Source organism: Camelus dromedarius, chromosome 18, assembly GCF_036321535.1.
Source record: "Camelus dromedarius isolate mCamDro1 chromosome 18, mCamDro1.pat, whole genome shotgun sequence".
NCBI lineage: Eukaryota > Metazoa > Chordata > Mammalia > Artiodactyla > Camelidae > Camelus > Camelus dromedarius.
This window is the reverse complement of record NC_087453.1, coordinates 24,936-43,356: the sequence shown is the minus strand read 5'-3', so window position 1 is coordinate 43,356 and position 18,421 is coordinate 24,936. Positions and strand designations below refer to the sequence as shown.

General features: G+C 49.9%; 1 protein-coding gene across 7 annotated transcripts in view; it reads left to right on the top strand.

Moving 5' to 3' along the window:
- MYT1 (myelin transcription factor 1) overlaps positions 1 to 5,188 on the top strand; it is a 63,309-nt gene extending 58,121 nt beyond the window's left edge. For all 7 annotated transcript variants that reach the window (XM_031433353.2, XM_031433348.2, XM_031433352.2 and 4 more), the window contains 4 exons: positions 126 to 217; positions 809 to 912; positions 2,884 to 3,027; positions 3,355 to 5,188. In XM_031433353.2, coding sequence (XP_031289213.1) covers positions 126 to 217; positions 809 to 912; positions 2,884 to 3,027; positions 3,355 to 3,495 — 481 coding nt within the window. In that variant the 3' untranslated portion in view covers positions 3,496 to 5,188. The remainder of the gene's footprint in view (positions 1 to 125; positions 218 to 808; positions 913 to 2,883; positions 3,028 to 3,354) is intronic.
- The last annotated feature ends 13,233 nt before the right edge of the window (positions 5,189 to 18,421 follow it).

Genomic DNA, 18,421 nt, shown 5'->3' with positions numbered 1-18,421 from the left:
CACAGTTCCAAACAGGACCCTACCCAGCTGCCAGCTAAACCTGGTTCTCATTGTTACATGTGACCTCAGATGGCCTCTGGTGCATGACCTCGAACTTGCTTTTGATGTGTGACCTTTGCTTCCAGCTTGTCTGGCTGCCCTAGAGCGACCTTTGCTGGAAAAAAGGGAAAACTCTCAGGGGACGAGGTTCTGAGCCCAAAATTCAAGACAAGTGATGGTAAGGCTGCCATCTTGCCTGTGATCTTTGCAACCTGAGTGAGTGAGCAGTACCAGTGGGCGGGGGTAGGTGGCTAAGCCCCACCTGGAGAGAGTCTTGGTGAAGACTGAGTCCTCCAGCTGAGCCAGTGGCTCTTCTGACCTGGGCTCAGAGCTTCTGGTTGCCTTGTGTCCGAGAGTGGCCGTGACTGCTCTGACCTGGGTGTTGGTGAGTGTTGGCACCAGAGAGCCCTGCCAGCAGCACTGGAAACCGTGTTCTCAAGATGTATGGATTTGCAAACCCATTTAGGCTCAATGAAGAGGGAAGCTGAGGAAATTCAGCCTCATCTGGAAAAACTTCCATTTTTATCTTAGCAATTAATATCTGCCAAAGAAGTGTGTCTTCTCCCACATAAGACCCAGGGCCAGGAGGCAAACAGCTGACACATGGCCAGTAGTCCCCAAGGCCGACTTTCCCATCATGGAACATGGGACACCAGCTGGGTGTCTCTGCTTGGACGGGGTCCCTAGTTGCACCTGGAAGGCAGGCCTCCACTGCACCCACTTGCGGGCTGGGGCTTGGCCAAGCCACGACCCGGTCTCTCTCGGGCAGTGCTGGAGACCGATGAGGAGATCAAGCAGCTGAACCAGGAGATCCGCGACCTGAACGAGTCCAACTCGGAGATGGAGGCAGCCATGGTGCAGCTGCAGTCCCAGGTCAGTGCTGCCGCCTTCCCCTCCCCACCCCAAGGAAGTCCCTCCTGTGCTCAGCTTCCTCTTCCCAGGGTGGGGGTGGGGGAGCCAAGCCCGCGCCCCGCCCAGTAGTGTCAGGAGTCCTGGGGGTCTGGTGCTGTGGTCCCTCCAGGGCTACTGGTCCTGTCAGTAGGAGCAGAACCAGTTTGTGGGTTCCGAGAGCCTGGCTGGAGCTGGGTTCCACCTGGCACTGCTACACACTGGAGGACTGGTCACCAGTCTGCTCCCGGACGCCCTCACAGGTGGGCGGGAGACAATACCAGGACCTGCCCGGTTCAGCGGTTGTGAGATGAACACAGTGAGTTCAGGCGTCCCAGCCAGAAAGAGCACTGCTGCCAAGTGATGGGGTGACAAACTACCCTAAGTGTGTGTGTCATGTCTCACTCATTTCCCCAAAATGAATATTTGCAATGAGAAAAAAAAAAACAGTAAAGGTCTTATTTTAAAAAGAAGACCATGTCCCTCCCTTGGCTGCTGAGCGGGGGCTGGAGCGGCCACACTTAGCTGTGTCCCCTATGGCTGGAAAGACAGAGGGATGAAGAGGTGACCTGGCGCCGCAGGGTCAGAGGGCAGAGGGGAGAGTGGGAGGTGTGAGGCACTGGGCCCCGCGTGCTGCTCCTTCCCCATCGACAGGCTTGCACGCTAACCTCCTATTGCTCATACACTGGCAGAAAAGCAGCATCAGCCTGGAAAGGTCGGGATGGGTTTCATCCATCCCGCCATGCAGCATCTTCCCCGGGGTTTCTGGGCAATGGAGGCAGAGAAGGCGTACAGGGACTGTCTCTGGGCACCGAGACACCTCACGGGCAGCTGTCACCCCCGTCCCTCCCTGCTCCTTTCCTTCTCAAAGTCCAAGGGCCCTCCCAGAGCCAATAGCCTTGGGAAGCACCTCTGACTTCTCTTGGTTTGCCAATGCCTACCTCGTTCATAGACAGATTACTCACTATTCAGTGTCCTTTCGGAAGGACGGAGGGGTCTGGAGTTGAGTGCTCTGCAGAAGGGTTCATGCAAAGACAGTGTAGCTCCCCAGCCCTACTCAATCCTTTTAAAGCCAAAGGCTTGTCAGTCAGCGATGAAGGAGGGATGTGCCCAGCCACAGGTCACAAAGCTGCAGCCCCCTCGCAGGCGCTCACCACCCGCACCTAAGGGACGGCTCCGTGTACCACACACACTGTGTGCCTGCCTCTGCCTTCAGGTTCCCTCAAGAGGCGGTTGGGCAGGGGCTGCCTCCCAAGCGTGTCTTCTCCAGGCCAGGCCCTGGGCAGCCTTCCCAGCTGCCTTCCCCACTGTGAGCCTCTGCACAGGGTTATGTGGACCCCAAGCCAGCCAGCCCTGCCCACATGTCCTCTGCTATTCTGGTGTGGAGCCCTCAGAGCCCCTGGGAGGAGCTCCTGGGCTTCTGCCTGGGACTCCCTCCTGGCATTCTGCTGGGTCCAGAGGAACAGGGTTTGTGCTGGAAACCCTAGGATGCCCCCAGGGAGCTGGGGAAGCCGTCGGCCAGGCCTGTCCAGCCGCAAGCTGCAGAGAGAGACGCAGACCTGCTCCACTTGCCTCCACAATGTTTTGGTCTTTCTGATGCGGGAAACCCCACAGGCCGGTGGTCACCCTGAGGTGGGTGTGTTCCCATCACAGAAGAGGAGTAGGGAGGACGGCCACACTGGTGGCACAGCCAAGTGGCACCTCCGTCTGTGCTCCTCTCCACCCCGTAGGACCCATGAGGCACAGAAGGCTGTGGCCCTGAAGCCCCTGGCTCAGTCTCCGCATCGCCTCCTCCACTCAGGGCCCAGGCCAGCCCCTCACTTGCAGCAGGACCCCCAGGGGGCAGGGTCCCTGCCTCCACACCCTCTCACAGAGACGTGAGGTGTGGCCAGCGGCGTGGCTGGCGTTCTCCCAGCAGGGCGTGCCAGGAGGCAGCTGCCTTCTCTGTTTGCGCAGATCTTGTCCATGGAGAAGAGCCTGAAGACCATCGAGGAGGAGAACAGGCTCATTGAGGAGCAGAATGAGGCCCTGTTTCTGGAGCTGTCGGGCCTGAGCCGAGCCCTCATCCGAAGTCTCGCCAACATCCGCCTTCCGCACATGGTGAGCAGCAAGCGGCCCTGCGGGCACCACAGCTGAGCTGGTACCTGCCCCCGGGGCTCCAGGAGGACGAGGAGGGTGGGGCGCTCCCCTGCCTCTGGGGTCCTGGTGGAAGGCCCCGGCCCAGGAGTTCTGCTTGGGCGGGCCACATGGCTGGCCTGTGCCCCTGGGTGTTCCAGCCCGAGGGCTGCCCAGGGGATGCCCGGGCTTGTCTCCGGGGGCGTGGGCACGTGGGTCTGAGGTTCACCCATCGATTTCTATTTCCTTTGCTTCTGAAAACCACACGTCCGCGGCATGGACGGGCCTCGCGAAACTGCTTCTGTTCTCTAGGAGCCAATATGCGAGCAGAATTTTGACGCCTACGTAAGCACCCTTACCGACATGTACTCCAACCAGGAGTGCTACCAGAACCCGGAGAACAAGGACCTCCTGGAGAGCATCAAGCAGGCTGTGAGGGGGATCCAGGTCTAGGCCTCCCTGTTCGGGGAGCCACCATGCTGACCCCGGGGCGCCGGGGCACCCACTCAGCTCCACTGTTTACCTCCCTTGCCCGGCCCTCCCGGTGGAGATTTCCAACTTGCAGTGACTCCCAGCTGGCAGCCCCGGGCAGCCTCGGTGGCCACCCGGAGGGGCTGGGCCTGGAAACCCGTATCTTCCTCGATGCGATGCGCTTTGCCAGGCCGGAGCCTGGGCCTCTCCACGCAAGTGCAGGTGCACGAAGGGTTACAAAGTGATTTGTTTTTGCTTCTGGAGTCTCCAGTGGAAGCTCATGGACAAGGTTCTCAGGGAAGTTTTGGAGTTCGCAACCACAGTATTGCTTTGTCTGTCGAGGCGGGAGGGCAGCCGTGGGCCGGGGCGGGTCGTGCGTGTGTCATGTCAGCCTGGAGCGTGCCCGTGTGCCTGCTTGGTGCAGCCACTGTGGCAAGTGTGTTTTCTGTTGTCCTTTAATTCAGTTTTATGTTAAGGATGGAAAAAAGCAACGTTCCAGAGGTTAGGTTAGGAATATGCCTGCAGCCCACTGTCGGCTCAAGGAAGCTAACCTGGGACCCTTGAAAGTTCCAACCGGAAGCTCCTCTGTCTGGGCGCTGCGGCCCGAGCCCGTACAGACACTGTGGCTTGGGGTCATGCTCTCTCTTGAGGTCTGGGTCGGGGCCAGGGCCTCTGGCTCTGCATGTGCCCGCCCAGACCCAGACCCAGACCCATCACTGCCACGTCCCCCGGGTCACAGCTGAGCTTTACCGAGGGGGGCGCAGCGTCAGCAAGGTCAAGGGGTAAATTCCTAACTGGAGACCACCAAGGTTTCTCTTCTTTTTAGATCCATTCAAGATTTGAGAGAAGGTAAATTTTAATTTAATGTGTTAAAAACACAATGTTCTTAACATGTAAATAGAGTCCAAATCAATTGTGACTGCAATTCCAAGTTAGTATTTAAAAGTAGAGAAATTGCACTTCCTGGAAGAAATAAGAAAGTAGTTAGTTTAATTATTCTGTAAATTATTTAATTTTGTCAAAATGTAAGTATTTATATTCACAACCTCTTATGTTAACATTTGCTATTTATTTGACATTTTTATTTATTGATTTTATACTATTTTACCTAGACCCACACCAGGATGCATGAGAGGAAAATAAATGAAATCAAAGCAAAATTACCCATTGGACTATGAGATAGGCCACAAAAAAAAAATCTCGCTGTAACTTCTAGTTGTAATTTTAATGCAACCAAGTTATTTTTATATATTTTGTTATTTATTATTTTAATAATGGAATTGTGAAAAAGTATTTTGTAACTGAGGAGGTTTGATAATTTGGGGACACTCTCCCCTGGTCCACTGGAAAGAGGGACTTTCTGGTTTTCTTTGCCCCTTTGGCTCCTTCTGTTCCAGGCACGGACAACAGCAAACAGAATCTGTATTTATTGTTTATTTAAGTGTAGTGCAGATGTGTGTGCCCTGGCGTGTTTCCCATGTTGCGTCTGTGTGCAGGTTCTCGGTGGCCGAGTCCTGTTGCTGTGGGGGCACGGGCCCAGGTCGCCTGCCCTCCGGCCCCTTTCCTTCGACAGCTCTGATACTGTGACCCTCCTTCCTCAGGAAACACATGGAACCCACAGCACAGCACTTCTCAGTGTGTTTGCAGGGTGATTTCCTAATAAAAGTCCACTCTGACTGTGAGCGGGAGCTTGTCTGTGGTGAGGACGCCGTCTCTGTCCCGATGGCTCTGACGAGTCACCTTCCTGGGGACTGGGTGGTGGGTGGACTCCTCCATCTCAGGCCTCTCCCTGATGCCACATGCAGAACCCACATCTCCTCCGTGGAACTGCCCTTTCCCCTGAGGTCTAAGTCGCAGACCGGGTATGTTTAAATCAGAGTTTTCCGGGGTCAGAGAGAAGTCTTTCTGCTGGGGTTGTCAGTGTGTGGGGCGTGAAATGGGGGCTGCCCCAAGTCCTCTCTCCTAGCCACAGGAGGAAGTACCTGCAGGAGGAGAGTATGGACAATCTGGAGAGAGGCAGAGCTGAGCAATAGAGAGAGAAAGGTAGAAGTGAGAGGGGGAGGAAGAGAGCGCTCTCCAATGGCCTTTGCAGAGCTCCTGGGTTCAGCCATACCTGAAGGCATCTTACACTTTTGTGTCAGGTGGGGCTTTATCTCTCCCAGGTGGAACTTAGGTTTGGGCTTCTAGACACTTCAGCCTGAACTGTCAACACACTTTGACTTCCCTGGGAATGCGGCCCTTGAGGCTAACCTGGAGCTTCCATCTGACATGTGAATGAAGGAAAATTCTTAGAAATTCTGGGCCTCATTTCCAACTGCTATCTGGGTCGTACCCAGTCATGCTGGCACACAAGTGCTGGGGTGTGGGCAATACCAACCCTGCAGTGTCCCCTCTGCAAGCTGAGGTGACACCATTCTGGGGAGCCGCTCGAGGCCCCTGCTCTGGCTGCCTGGAGAAGAGGTAGAAGAGGCCAGGGCTGGGGGAGAACAAGATGCTCAGAGTGAATCGCCACGTCCGTCTCTGCGTGGGACCTCCTGCCTTCACCCTCTCCTGGGGTCTCTGCCCTGTTTCCTCTGAAGATTCACTTGGCCTCTCGCCCTTTCTGACACCGAAACAGTACACATGGAGGGAGCCTGGTACACCTGCACCAGCTCAGCCAGAAGCCCCCCCCCCCCCTTTTCCCCCAGTGCACGCAGCACGGCGTCAGGACTCATTTTCAAGGCTGCCAGGTAATTCCCAAGAGCAGCCATGCTGAGAGGCACGGATGCCTGGGAAAGTGACGGCTGGTGCAAGTGTGCTCGCCTGGCTGGTCTAAAGAACCACAAGAGTAACATGGGTGGGAAGAGGGCCCTAGAGGTCAGCTTCAAGTGCAGGTGAGTGTGCAGGTGGTGAGGGAACCGAGAGGCTTTGGAAGGTAGGCATGAGGTGGTGCAGGGCCCCCTCCACGGGCCACATCTCAGGGAAGACCTCTGTTCATGGTTGGGGACAGGTGGGCAACGGCCGAGAGAGCTGCCCTGGGAGAGACAGTTCCAACCCAATCCCAGGTTGGCCCTGGGCAGGGCTCCAACCAGGATGGACTCAGCCTTGCCCTTAACAGATGTGTGTGGGCTGCACTCCCTGTGGAGGGCCATCTGCTGTGGGATTTGGAAGATGTCTCAGGGAGACCATGTTTGGGATGTGGCTGGTGGTCACGGGAGAAGGGACATCCTGGAGTGGACACGCTATGCTGGTGTGAAGGACCTTGATGTTGAAGAACTATGAGCTCTAAGGAGGTTGCTCTGATCCTATAAGAACTTTAGGTTTTCCAGATTCTGCCCTCTGACCCGAGGATTCTGGGAGGTACGAGGGAGCCTGGCCTCAGAGTTCTGGGTCCTCAGTACCTCCATGAGAAGCTTCCATCTGCCACGATGTCCTGGGCTGTTGAGGGTTTGTCCTCTGTGGGGTCAGCAGACCTGAGCTGGAACTGGCTCTGCATTTACCAGCTGGTGTCTTAGTCATGCTGTGGACGGAGGGACCCCTGCAGCCCCGCTGGCTTCAAGATGATGCGGCGTTACTGTGACGTCAGAAGGCTGCACAGTCCTGCAGTCTGATGATGACACCAGTTGTTTGCCCCCCAGGAGACGCTCCCACGTCTCCTGGGGTCCAGGGTAGGGGCAGGACCTTGGTGTCATAGGCAGATGCTCTCTTAGGACTTATTTGTGCTTTGGGAACCTCACTGGGTCTTCTCTCCCAGCCTGCAGATCCTTCTTTTACTCTCCAGAGACTAAAACTCAAAGCTTTATCCAGAGGGAGGGGAGTGTTCCCTGGCTCTGAGTCAGGACAGGGGTCTTGAGAATCTTCTGACGTCATAGACATACTTTCCACCAGTCATTCTTGGTACAGGACCCCTCTTCCACCTCCAGCAGAACCTGAACCTGCCAGTCCCCGGGGTTCTGAGGTGTGGACTGCCTCCATCCGGAGCTTCCCACACTCTGGCTATAATTCCGGTTTTGGGTCTGCTGAGTCATTCATTGCATATCTGTGTGTTTTCTGGCTTCTAATCACATTGTTGTCTCTTCCTCCATCTTCCCATCCCTGTCAACTTACACCCTAAGAGCTGTCACTTTAGCCAGGTTTTGAAAGGGTGCCAAGGTAGATGGGTGTGTATACCAGCACGCCTCGCCTGGACCCACAGGTAATGACCCAAGGGGATGAGCACCTGACTGTGTGTGGATGCTGCGTCGATGCCACCCCATGGGTGCAGGAGAAATTAACCACTGTGTCCCTAAGGCTATTGGGTAGAGGTTGTGTCAGCTGTGGTTGGGGAGAGTTCCCTAACTGTCAGTAGATTTCTAACCTGGTAGTATAGTCAGCATCTCTTCCAGGTGTTACAGGCTTGTCCTTTCTCTTTGCTCCTCCTTCAAATAAGGAGGTGGAGTGTTGGCTTCTCCAACAGAACCCCAGTCCCCACCTCAGCAAAGTGGCAATCAGATTAAAACACACAGGAGTGCCCTTTTCTGTGGGCCCAGGTGATCTGTGATTGTGGGAACCCTGCCAGAGCTGGGCAGCTGACCCGTGGTAGAGCCCCTGTAGCCTTCACTGCACCCCAGCCTCCCACCCGTCCCCACTTTCCCCTCACGGAGTTCCTGCCTCTCCCTTTCCTCTCAGGGACTACAGCATGCCGGCCTCTGACTTCTGTTCTTCTGGAGCCTTTTACGGACCCCCTCCTCCCCTCCCCTTCTGGGTCTTCCTCCAAACTGGCCCTCGCATGCTCCCTGGAGGCTGCCCCCGCACACATCCTGGCATCTCCACTCCCTTTCTTATCCCGTCTGCAGCTCGTGTGTGCCCACAGTGTCCCAAGCCTGCCTCTCCCAGTCTGAGCACCTTCTGGGTCTCCACTTGGATGTCCCGCAGGCCTCGGGACACTGCTCAGGGTCCCCCAGAGGACTGGCTCTGTAGCTGGGACACATCCTCAGATGACCACTAGCATCCACTGGCTGGTCCCAGCCTGACTCACCCAGATGAGGGGATCAGGCCATGTGCAAGCCACCAAGAGAGGCCACAGCTGTGCCGTGTGGGTGTGAATGCCGTGTAGAACACCAGCCTAGGGGTGTGTATGCCCCAGATGGGGCTAGCCATGTGCAGAAGCACAGACATTTATTTGAGCCATACGTGGATCTGTGCAGGGTTACATGTATGACAGCACAGCCATGCCCTGCCCACCACAGGGGACCGTGTGGACATGGTGGCTCCTGAGCTCCACGGGAGCCTCTCCTGCTAGCCGAGGTGTCTACATTGGGTTGTTCTGGCCCCAACCCTGGCAGCTTCTTGAGCCAGGGGAGGTCTTGGGGGACACACTTGGAGCCCCACAGAGCTGGAGGAGGCCGCACAGGCTCAGCCCCATGGGGCCGTCCCCGAGCACCCATCACTTCCAGGACGAGGGACCTCGTGGGAGGTGCCAACAGATCAGCCCTGCTTCTCTCACTGGCCCCCAGGAGGCTGAGGAGGAAAGGATAGGCCCCTCCCCTCATCCTGCCCATGAACATCTCCTTGGCGAGCCCGCTCATCTCTGCTCTAAGGAGACCTTCTGCCAAATTAGATACACTTCTGCCAGTTTCTTTCACACACTGTCAAAAATGTTTTCCTTATCTTTAGTTCTGACACGGCTCTCTCTGTAGAAGTCGTCAAAACAGCAGAGGAGAAACCCGGTGGTGTTTATGACTAAAGACAGTGAGGAATGCACCCAAGGTCCACCTGCCACATTGTGAAGACCAAGCAGAAGGGCTTGCGAGGCCCACATCATGCCCCCTGGGCCACTGCCTGAGACTCCCAACCAGAGGTTGATAATTCGGGACCCCACCAGCTACCAAAACTAGAAGGGCTCAGTCACAGCTGAGTCACCTCACACAAAGCCCTGCCTGGCTGATTCCTGAGCAGGTGTAGGAGAGAAGTGATGACTGGCAGTTCCTAGGTGGCCCTGAGCCCTTTGGTCTCACGTGGGCTTCTCCAACCTCTCACTCTGGGGTGCAGGCACTAGAAATGTCCCCATCATACAGATGAGGAGGCTGAGGCCGAGGATGCTGCTCAGGGGCCCCAGAGGACTGGCTTTGCAGCCAGGATCTCCCCCAGGACTAGAGGCCCTCCTCAGGAAGAGGAAGGAGGTGCCAGCTTGGCCGGACCCCACAGAGTAGTCAGGCCCAGTGGATGCTGAGGAGCCAGGGGAGAGGGAGCTTCTGTGGCCCTGAGGCCAGCAGGAGGGGAGGGGCTCCATGGAGAGGCCGACCCTGCAGCTGGTTGCCCCAGACTTGGGAGAGTTGGCCAGGCAGACGCCACTGCTTCTTGGGATGCTCTGACCACTCACCAGGGTACGTAGGCCTGGCTAGAGACCCCTCAGTCTCCTTTGGGTGGAAGTAGACCCTCTGGTGCTCCTCTGGCTCCTCCTGCCTGTAGGTGGAGCAGGGGGACCCATCATCAGGCCAGAGTGGGGAGACTGTGGCTTCGTTAGGCAGGAGGAGGGCCCGGAGGACAAGCTGCGAGTTAGGAAGATCTGGTTGTGTCCCCCAGCACCTTGGCTGGGGCAGCCCACAGACAGGAGCCACACCTGGCAGGAGCCCCAGAAGTTGTGAAGTTCCTGAACCTGCTTGGAGTGTTTAGCACAGGACCCCCAGCCTAACCCTCCCTGACAGACGGCTCCATGGTGGACTCTAGACCCAGCACTCACCCTCTGGTCCCTCCTTCCAGGGAACTGGAGCTCCCGAGAGAAAAGCAATCAGTGCTTCTGGTTTCTAAGTAACATCGATTTAAACCGTGAAGTGGCTACAACGAGAAAGCACTTGTCTCCTTTCACCTTGAGCTAATTACAGCCTGGGCCTTTTTTCCAGTGTGAGGACAAGGCTACTGCAGACCAGGGTGTCTGTAATGTGGCCCCAGGTACCTGGCCACTCCACTGGCAGTGTGGGAGCCCAGCAGAAGCTGGCCTCTGTGTCTGGGGCAGAGAGAGTGATGTAACTACAGGCGGCCCCACCTGGACGCAGGAGGTCTGCGGCTACCAGACCCAGAAAATTTGCTTCCTCTTGATTTGGTTTCGAGGTTTACACACCCCACATTCTCCAATGGGAGAAGGGTGGACCAGCCACATGCCGTGTTCTTCTGTTTCTGGATCACCCTGGAGATCACATCCTTCACTGTGAGCTGACGGCAGTGGCAGCCCCCAGGCAGGCCAGATCAGCTGTCAGAGTGGCCTTGTAAGCAGGAGGGCCCTGAGAGCCTGGGGAATCAGTCCAGCCCCCAAAAGCCCCGCTCCAGTTGTTCAGCAAGGATTTACCGTCACTAGAGCTGGCCATGCGTTTTCCATGGGGTGGCCAGGCTTGTGCAAGATCCCTTTTCTAGACTCCTAAAGGCAGTGTCTTCCGATGCATACATCTGCAGTCAGAAGCAGAAAGGAGTAAGACGTGGTCCTTGCCCTGGAGCACATTTTCCAGAACACTCCTGACTGTTCTGGAGCAACCATCACATGTACCCTCCCTGGGGGGCCCCTCGTGTTCTTACTGTTCCTGGAGAGTTCATGTCTCCCTGGCTTCATCCGTGTGCTGACCCTAGGGAAGGGGATATGCTCCCAGTAAACTCCCCCAACCTCAGGTCTGGGTCACGACCAGACAGACCCCCAGGCGCGTTTCTTTCTTGAAGTGCTGAGTCTAGGGGCCTGTTGGAGTCAGAACAACTTGAAATTGAGGAATCATGGGTGCGTGCTCAGAGGGGGACTGCTTGCCCTGGTCCGCAGCCCTCCCTGCATTCTGTAGGGCAGCAGGGAGACCCCCAGCTCCCGGTCCCCAGGTGTCCTGTGAGTACGTCACTCAGAGCGCGTTCCGTCTGTAGCTACAGACACATGTGCGTTGAGAGGCGCTTACTTCAAGGACCTGGGATTTCAGTCTTCGCTCTCAGGGCCTCACCTGGAGGGTAATTTGCTTTACTCAAAGTTTAATGACTGAAGTGTTAACCACATCTAAAATATACTCTCACAACACCACCTAGACTGGTATTTGACCACACATCTGAGCACCACAGCCTAGCCAGTGGACGCATGAAATTAATCATTGCAGACTCCTTCCCTGACCCAGGCATTGCTAGCCTCTTACTAAGGTGGTTCGTTGTAAGATGAGAAATTATTTTTGAGACACTTTCCAATCATTTTCCGTAAATGAATACATTTGAGTTCACCAGTATTCTTAGATCAACAACAAATCGCGGCCACCTGTACAGTACAGATAGCAGAGAAGATTTTGCGCATGTCTGGAACTGTGGTTAATTCGACTTTCTGGCTACAAATGGCTTAAAGTGAAGAACAAAATTTTTCTCTCTTCAGACCACCTCAGCTGGATGCTCTCAACACAACAGCTGTGCAGTAGCGACGCCTTGTGGTTAATTTTGCATCTTGTCATTGCTGTGGCCTCGACCCTGGGATGAGGACCCCCCCCCCCCCCCCCCGGCTAGTCTCACTGATGGAGGCAGGAGAGAAGGTCCAGCTCTAACACCTTTTACTTGGGATGCTGCCCCTGCCTTAACCCCTCAGTGGTGTTTGATGTGTCTGTGGGCAATAATCTCAGTCAGAGGCCCAAGACACGGAGAGTGGACACGACACCTTCCCCCTCCCCTGGGGGAGACGTCAGAAAGCAGGGGTGGGGTGGGGGAGCAGGTGGAGCTGAGGACGCCCGTGTGAGCGGGGCTTTGGGCAGCCCTTCCTGGCTGACACAGGGTGGGGGCGAGGGGCTGTGTTTCTGACTGGCGAGTCTCTTTATCAGCATCCCTGCATCAGCTCCCTGACCATGGTCTGGGGTTTGGAAATGGAGCTCCTTCTCAAAAGCAGAGTGCGGTGGGAAGACTCTTGGAGGACAGAACGTATTTTTGTTATTGTAATTGTAAAAGCAATTCTTGCCCACAGTAAAAACAGTCAGACAGCACTGCAGTGAACAAAGTGAGAAGAGACACTCTTATCCAGGGCTGAGGCACACTAAAAAATAACCTTATACCTTTACCCACATAGTTACAGTGATAACCAGTGTTCTTCATCCTTTTGTATAGATCCAAATTTCCATCTGTTATTATTTGCTTTCTGCCCGAAAAACTCACTTTTTAAAAAAATGTATTCTGCTCTATTCTTTATTCTCCTTTTGATATTCCCATTACATACGTTACACCTTTTCATTTCATTTGTTTCAAGATTGTTCATCAACTGCTCACTGAAGTAGTTTCATTACTTAAAAAAAAACTTTGTCAGATAGCTCTTTTTTTTTTTAACATTTTTAATTGAGTTATAGTCATTTTACAATGTTGTGTCAAATTCCAATGTAGAGCACAATTTTTCAGTTACACATGAACATACATATATTCATTGTCACAATTTTTTTCGCTGTGTGAAAAACTCGCTTTATCATTGCATGTTGTGTGGGTCTGCTGCTTCTTCTAGTTTCTGTATGTCTGAAAAAAATTTCATCTTCTTTAAAAAAATCTAGTACACTTTATTTCTGAGAGGAGTTTTAAGGGACTAGTACAGAGAATTCCCATATACCCTCCCTATCACGAAGTTTCCTCTGCCATTAACATCCTGAGTTACTGTGATACATTGTTACAACTGATGTACCAGTATTGATACACTATTTTTTGATACACTATTAATTAAAGTCCATAATTTACATTAGGCTTTACTCTTGGTGTTGTACATTCTGCGAATTACGACAATGCATATGTCATGTTCCCACCATCACGGTATCACACAAAATAGTTGCACTGCCCTAAAAACCCCCTGTGCTCTGTCTCTTCTCTTCCTGCACCCCCGTTCCTAGCAACCACTAATCTTGTTACCGTTTCTACAGTTTTGCTCTTTCCAAAATGTCACATCATACAACATGTATGGAATCATACACTATGTAGCCTTTTCAGACCGGCTTCTTTCATTTAGCAATAAGCATGTAAGTTTCCTCCACGTCTTTCTGTGTGACTGGACAGCTCACTTCTTTTTAGTGCTGAATAGCATTCCACAGTTGGGATGTACCACAGTTGTATCTATTTACCTGTTGAAGAACGTCTTAAGTGGCTTCCAATGTTTGTCAATTATGAGTAAAGCTGCTATAAACATTCGTGTGGAGATATTTGTGTGAACATTAGTTTTCAACTCCTTTGGTTAAATACCAAGGAGTGTGATTGCTGTATTTAATGATAAGACTGTTTAGCTTTGTAAGAAACTGCCAAATTGTCTTCCAAAGCTGCTGTGCCATTTTGCATTCCCACCGGCCATGCATGAGATCCCCTGTAGCTCCACATCCTTACCAGCACTTGGTGTGGTCAGTGTTTGGGGTTTCAGCATTGTGATGGGAGTGCAGTGTGTGTATCTTGTTGTTTTAGCTTCATCTCCCCGATAACAGGATGTTGAACATCTTTTCTTTGCTTACTTGCCACCTGTATGTCTCTTTTGCTGAGGCATCTATTCAGGTCTTTGGCCCAGTTTTTAATTGGGTTGTTTGGGATTTTTTTGTTGTTGAGTTTTAAGAGTTCTTTATATATTTCAGATACAAATTCTTTATCGATTATGCATTTTGTGAATATTTTCTCTCTGTCTGTGGCTTATCTGTTTATTCTTTTGATAGTGTCTTTCACAGAGGAGAAGTTTTGAATTTTAATGAACTCTATCTTACAGATTTTTTTTCTTTCATGAATCACCTCTTTGGTGTTGTATGTAAAACATCCTTGCCCAGCCAAGGTAACCCAGATTTTCTTCTATATTATCTTCTGGAACTTTTATGTGAAAATTGTGAGGTTTGTGTCTAGATCCATTCTTGTGTATGTGTGTGTCCAGTTGTTCCCGTATCATTTGTTGGAAAGACTATCCTTCCTCCATTGTATTGATTAGCTCCTTTGTCAAAACACAGTCAACTATATTTGTGTACGTCTTTTTCTGGAGTCTGTATTCTATTCTATTGATCTACTTGCCTAGTCTTTCATTGATACCACACTGTCTTGATTACTGTAACTTTATATTAAGTCTTGAAATCAGGGAGTGTCAGTCCTCCAACTTTGTTCTTCTCCTTCGATATTGTATTGGATGCTCTGTTTTTTTGCCTTTCAACATAAACTTTAAATCAGTGTGTTGATATCCACAAAATAGCTTGCTTGGATTTTGACTGGATTGCATTGAGTCTACAGATCAAGGTGGGAGGGACTGACATTTAAATAACATTGAGGCTTCCTATCTGTGAACATGGACTATCTATTCATTCATTTGGATTTTCTTTGAGTTCTTTCATCAGTTTTGTAGTCTTTTTCATATCCATTTTTACTTTTTTGGAGTTAGATTTATAAGTGATTCTAAGTATTTCTTTTTTTTTGATGCTAATGTAAATGTTGTGTTTTTAATTTCAAATTCCAATTGTTCACTGCTGGTATATCGGAAAGTGATCGATTTTTGTATATTAACATTGTAGTCTGAAACCTTGCTACAACTGTTTATTGGCTCAGGAGGTTTTTGTTTATTTTTAATAGATTTTCGGGGTGTATTCTATGTCATCTGCAAACAAAGACAGTTTATTTCTTCCTTCCAAATCTGTATACCTTTATCCTCCTTTTCATGTCTCATTGGATTAGTACGATGCTATACTAATCTTCCAGTTCAATGTTCATCAGGAACGGCAAGAGAGAACATTCTTGCCTTATTCCCAACTGTATGGGAAAATATCTAGTTTCTCACCACTAAGTATGATGTTGGCTGTGGGGGCTTTGAGGATATTCTTTATCAAGTTGAGAAAGTTCTCTATTCCTAGTTTGCTGAGAGTCTTTATAATGAATGGATGTTGGATTTTGTCAAATGCTTTTTTGCATCTGTTGATATGATTTTAAGATTTTTCTTCTTTAGCTTATTGATGTGATGGATTACACTGATTTTTTAATTTATTGAAGTATAGCTGATTTACAATGTTGTGTCAATTTCTGGTGTACAGCATAGTGGTTCAGTTATACATATACATATATATTCTTTTTCATTATTGGTGATTAGAAGTTATTGAATATAGTTCCCTGTGCTGTACAGTAAGACCTTGCTGTTTTTCTGTTCTGTATATAGTCGTTTGTATCTGCTAACCCCAAACTCCCAATTTATCTCTCCTTCTACCTTTCTCCTTTGGTAACCATAAGTTTGTTTCCTATGTCTGTGAGTCTTTTTTGTTATGTAAATGAGTTCATTTGTGTCTTTTATTTATTTATTTATTTATTTAGATTCCATGTATAAGTGATAGCATTGATTTTTATTTTTGAATGTGGAACTAGCTTTGCATCCCTGAAATAAACTGCACTTGGTCGTGGTGTGTAATTCTTTCTATATATTATTGGATTGGATTTGTTAATATTCTGTTGAGGGTTTTTGTGTCTATGACCATGAGAGATATTGGTGTTTACTTTCACTGTCTTGTGATGTCTTTGTCTGGTTTTTGTATTAGGGCAATTTTGGCCTCCTAGAATGAGTTAAGAAGCATTCCCTAGCTTCTGTTTCCTGGGAGAGATTAAATAATTAGTATCATTTCTTCCTCCAGTGTTAGAACTCACCAGTGAGCCCATCTGGGCCTGGTGCTTTCTGTTTGGAAGGTTATTCATTACTGATTTCTTTAATAGATGTGGGACCACTCAGATGATCTGTGTAACCTTGTGTGAGTTTGGATATTTGTGTCTTAAAGGGAATTGGTTCATTTCACCTAGATTATCACATTTGTGGGTATAGAGTTGTTCACAAAATTCTTAAATTTTTTTTTAATTTTATGGAATGTTCATATATATATATATATATATATATATATATATATATATTATTATTATTGAAGTATAGTCAGTTTACAATGTTGTGTCAATTTCTGGTGTGCACCATAATGCTTCGGTGATACATGGGCATACATATATTCATTTTCATATTCCTTTTCACCATAAGTTACAAGATATTGAATATAGTTCTGTGTACTACACAGTATGAACTTGTTGTTTTAAAGTTCTTTTATTGTCCTTTTAATATCCATGGGATCATATTTCATTTCTGACAGTTAATAATTTGTATCTTCTCTTTTTTTCTTGGTTGGCCTGGCTAGAGGTTTATCGATTTTATCAGTCTTTTCAGAGAACTACCTGCTGGTTTCCCTGATTTCCCCTATTGGTTTCCTATCTTCACTTGCATTGATTTCTGCCCTCACTTCTGTTATTTCTGTTCTCCTGCTCACTTGGATTTAATTTGCTCTTTGCTGTGCCACTCCCAGCTTGTTGATGGAGTGCCTGGGACATTTTCTAGGCCTGTATTATTGTAGTGAGCCTCGTAGACACCCCCACCCCTGCTGCTGGGACTGATGCTGTGGCTGGACCGGAATCTTGTGGTTCTTACTATGACCAGAGGATGCACTTCAGCAAAACCATGAGGGAATGCTGAGGAACAAGATTCATTACTCACAGTTCCTGCAGGGTAGATGGCACACCCCACGGCCACACAGCAAGGTTGGAAGGGGAGAGGGAGAACCTGGGGCTCTGCCTTTATCAGGGTCTGAGGCGGGGGGGTGTCTGGGGCTTCATGCTCATTACTGGCAAGCTTGCAGCATAAGGGCGGGAATTAGGATGTAGGCTGGGTCATTCAGGTGCTCAGTTTCCTAGGTCACCCAGGGTTTTCTGAAAGGGGGGCTCCACGCTGGGGGAGCAGTTCCCTGCCTGGTTGTTTTGCTAGTAGCTGTGTCACATGGCTGGTGATATGTTTATTCACGAGCAGTATCTTCTGACGTGGGTGCCTTGGTAATGAGAGCTTCGTGCCAGGCACTTACACTCTTCGCCCCTTTGTCTTTGAGAGATCTTTTCACTGGGTGTAGAGTTCTAGGTCGACAGGGTTTTCTTCCCCCTTTGAGGATTTTAAATATGTTGCTTCCCTGTCGTCTTGCTTGTGTTGTTCTCAACAGGAAATCTGCTGTCAGCCTTATTTCTATGCCTTCGTATATAATGCGTCTTTTTCCTCTGGGTATTTTGTCCTATTTTATTTTTCTCTTTATCGTTGGTTTTGAGAAATTTGACTATGTTGTGCCTTGGTGTAGTTTTCTTTATATTTCTGTGCTTGTGGTTCATTGAGTTTTATAGTTTTCATCAAATTTGGAAAAATCTCAGACTTTGTTTTGTCAAATTACTCTTTCTGTCCCAAACTGTCTTTCCTTCTTCCGGCGATACTAATTACACATGTATTAGGACACTGGGAGTTGTCCACATCTGTCATTGAGACTGTTAACTTTTTATTCTCTTTTCTCTCCATGTTTTATTTGGGTTAGTTCCTACTGCTGTGTCTTCAGTCTTTTCTTCAGCAGTGTCCAATTTGCTGCTAAAACCATCTGGTGTATTTTTAAACTGAGATATTGTAATTTTCAATTCTGGATATTTGAGTCTCTCTTCTCTGCTTAACTGTTTTCAACACTTTATATTCACTTTAACAGCCGTGTCAGTGTCTTTGTCTCCTAACACTGAGATCTACATCAGCTCTCGGGCCAGTTCCAAGTGCCCGATTTTTCTCCTCAGTGTGAGTTGTCCTTTTCTCCTCCTTTTCTCCTGATAATTTTAGATCAGATGCCAGATTTTGTGAATTTTACCTTGTTGAGGGTTGGATATTTTGCATTCTTAAAACTATTCTTGAGATTTGTTTTGGGGCACAATTAGAAGGATATAGTTTGATTCTTTCAAATCTTTTTTTTTAATCTGTTAGGTGGGGTCTGTGCAGTGCCCGGTCTGGGGCTAATTATTCTTCAATACTGAGGCAAGGACTTTCTGTGCAGTCTACCCAATGTCGCCTGAACCAGGAGGTTTTCCAGTCTGGCTGATGGGGGCCTCACCACTTCCTGCCTTGTGACTGTGAGCAGCATTACCTCTAATCCTTCCAGGT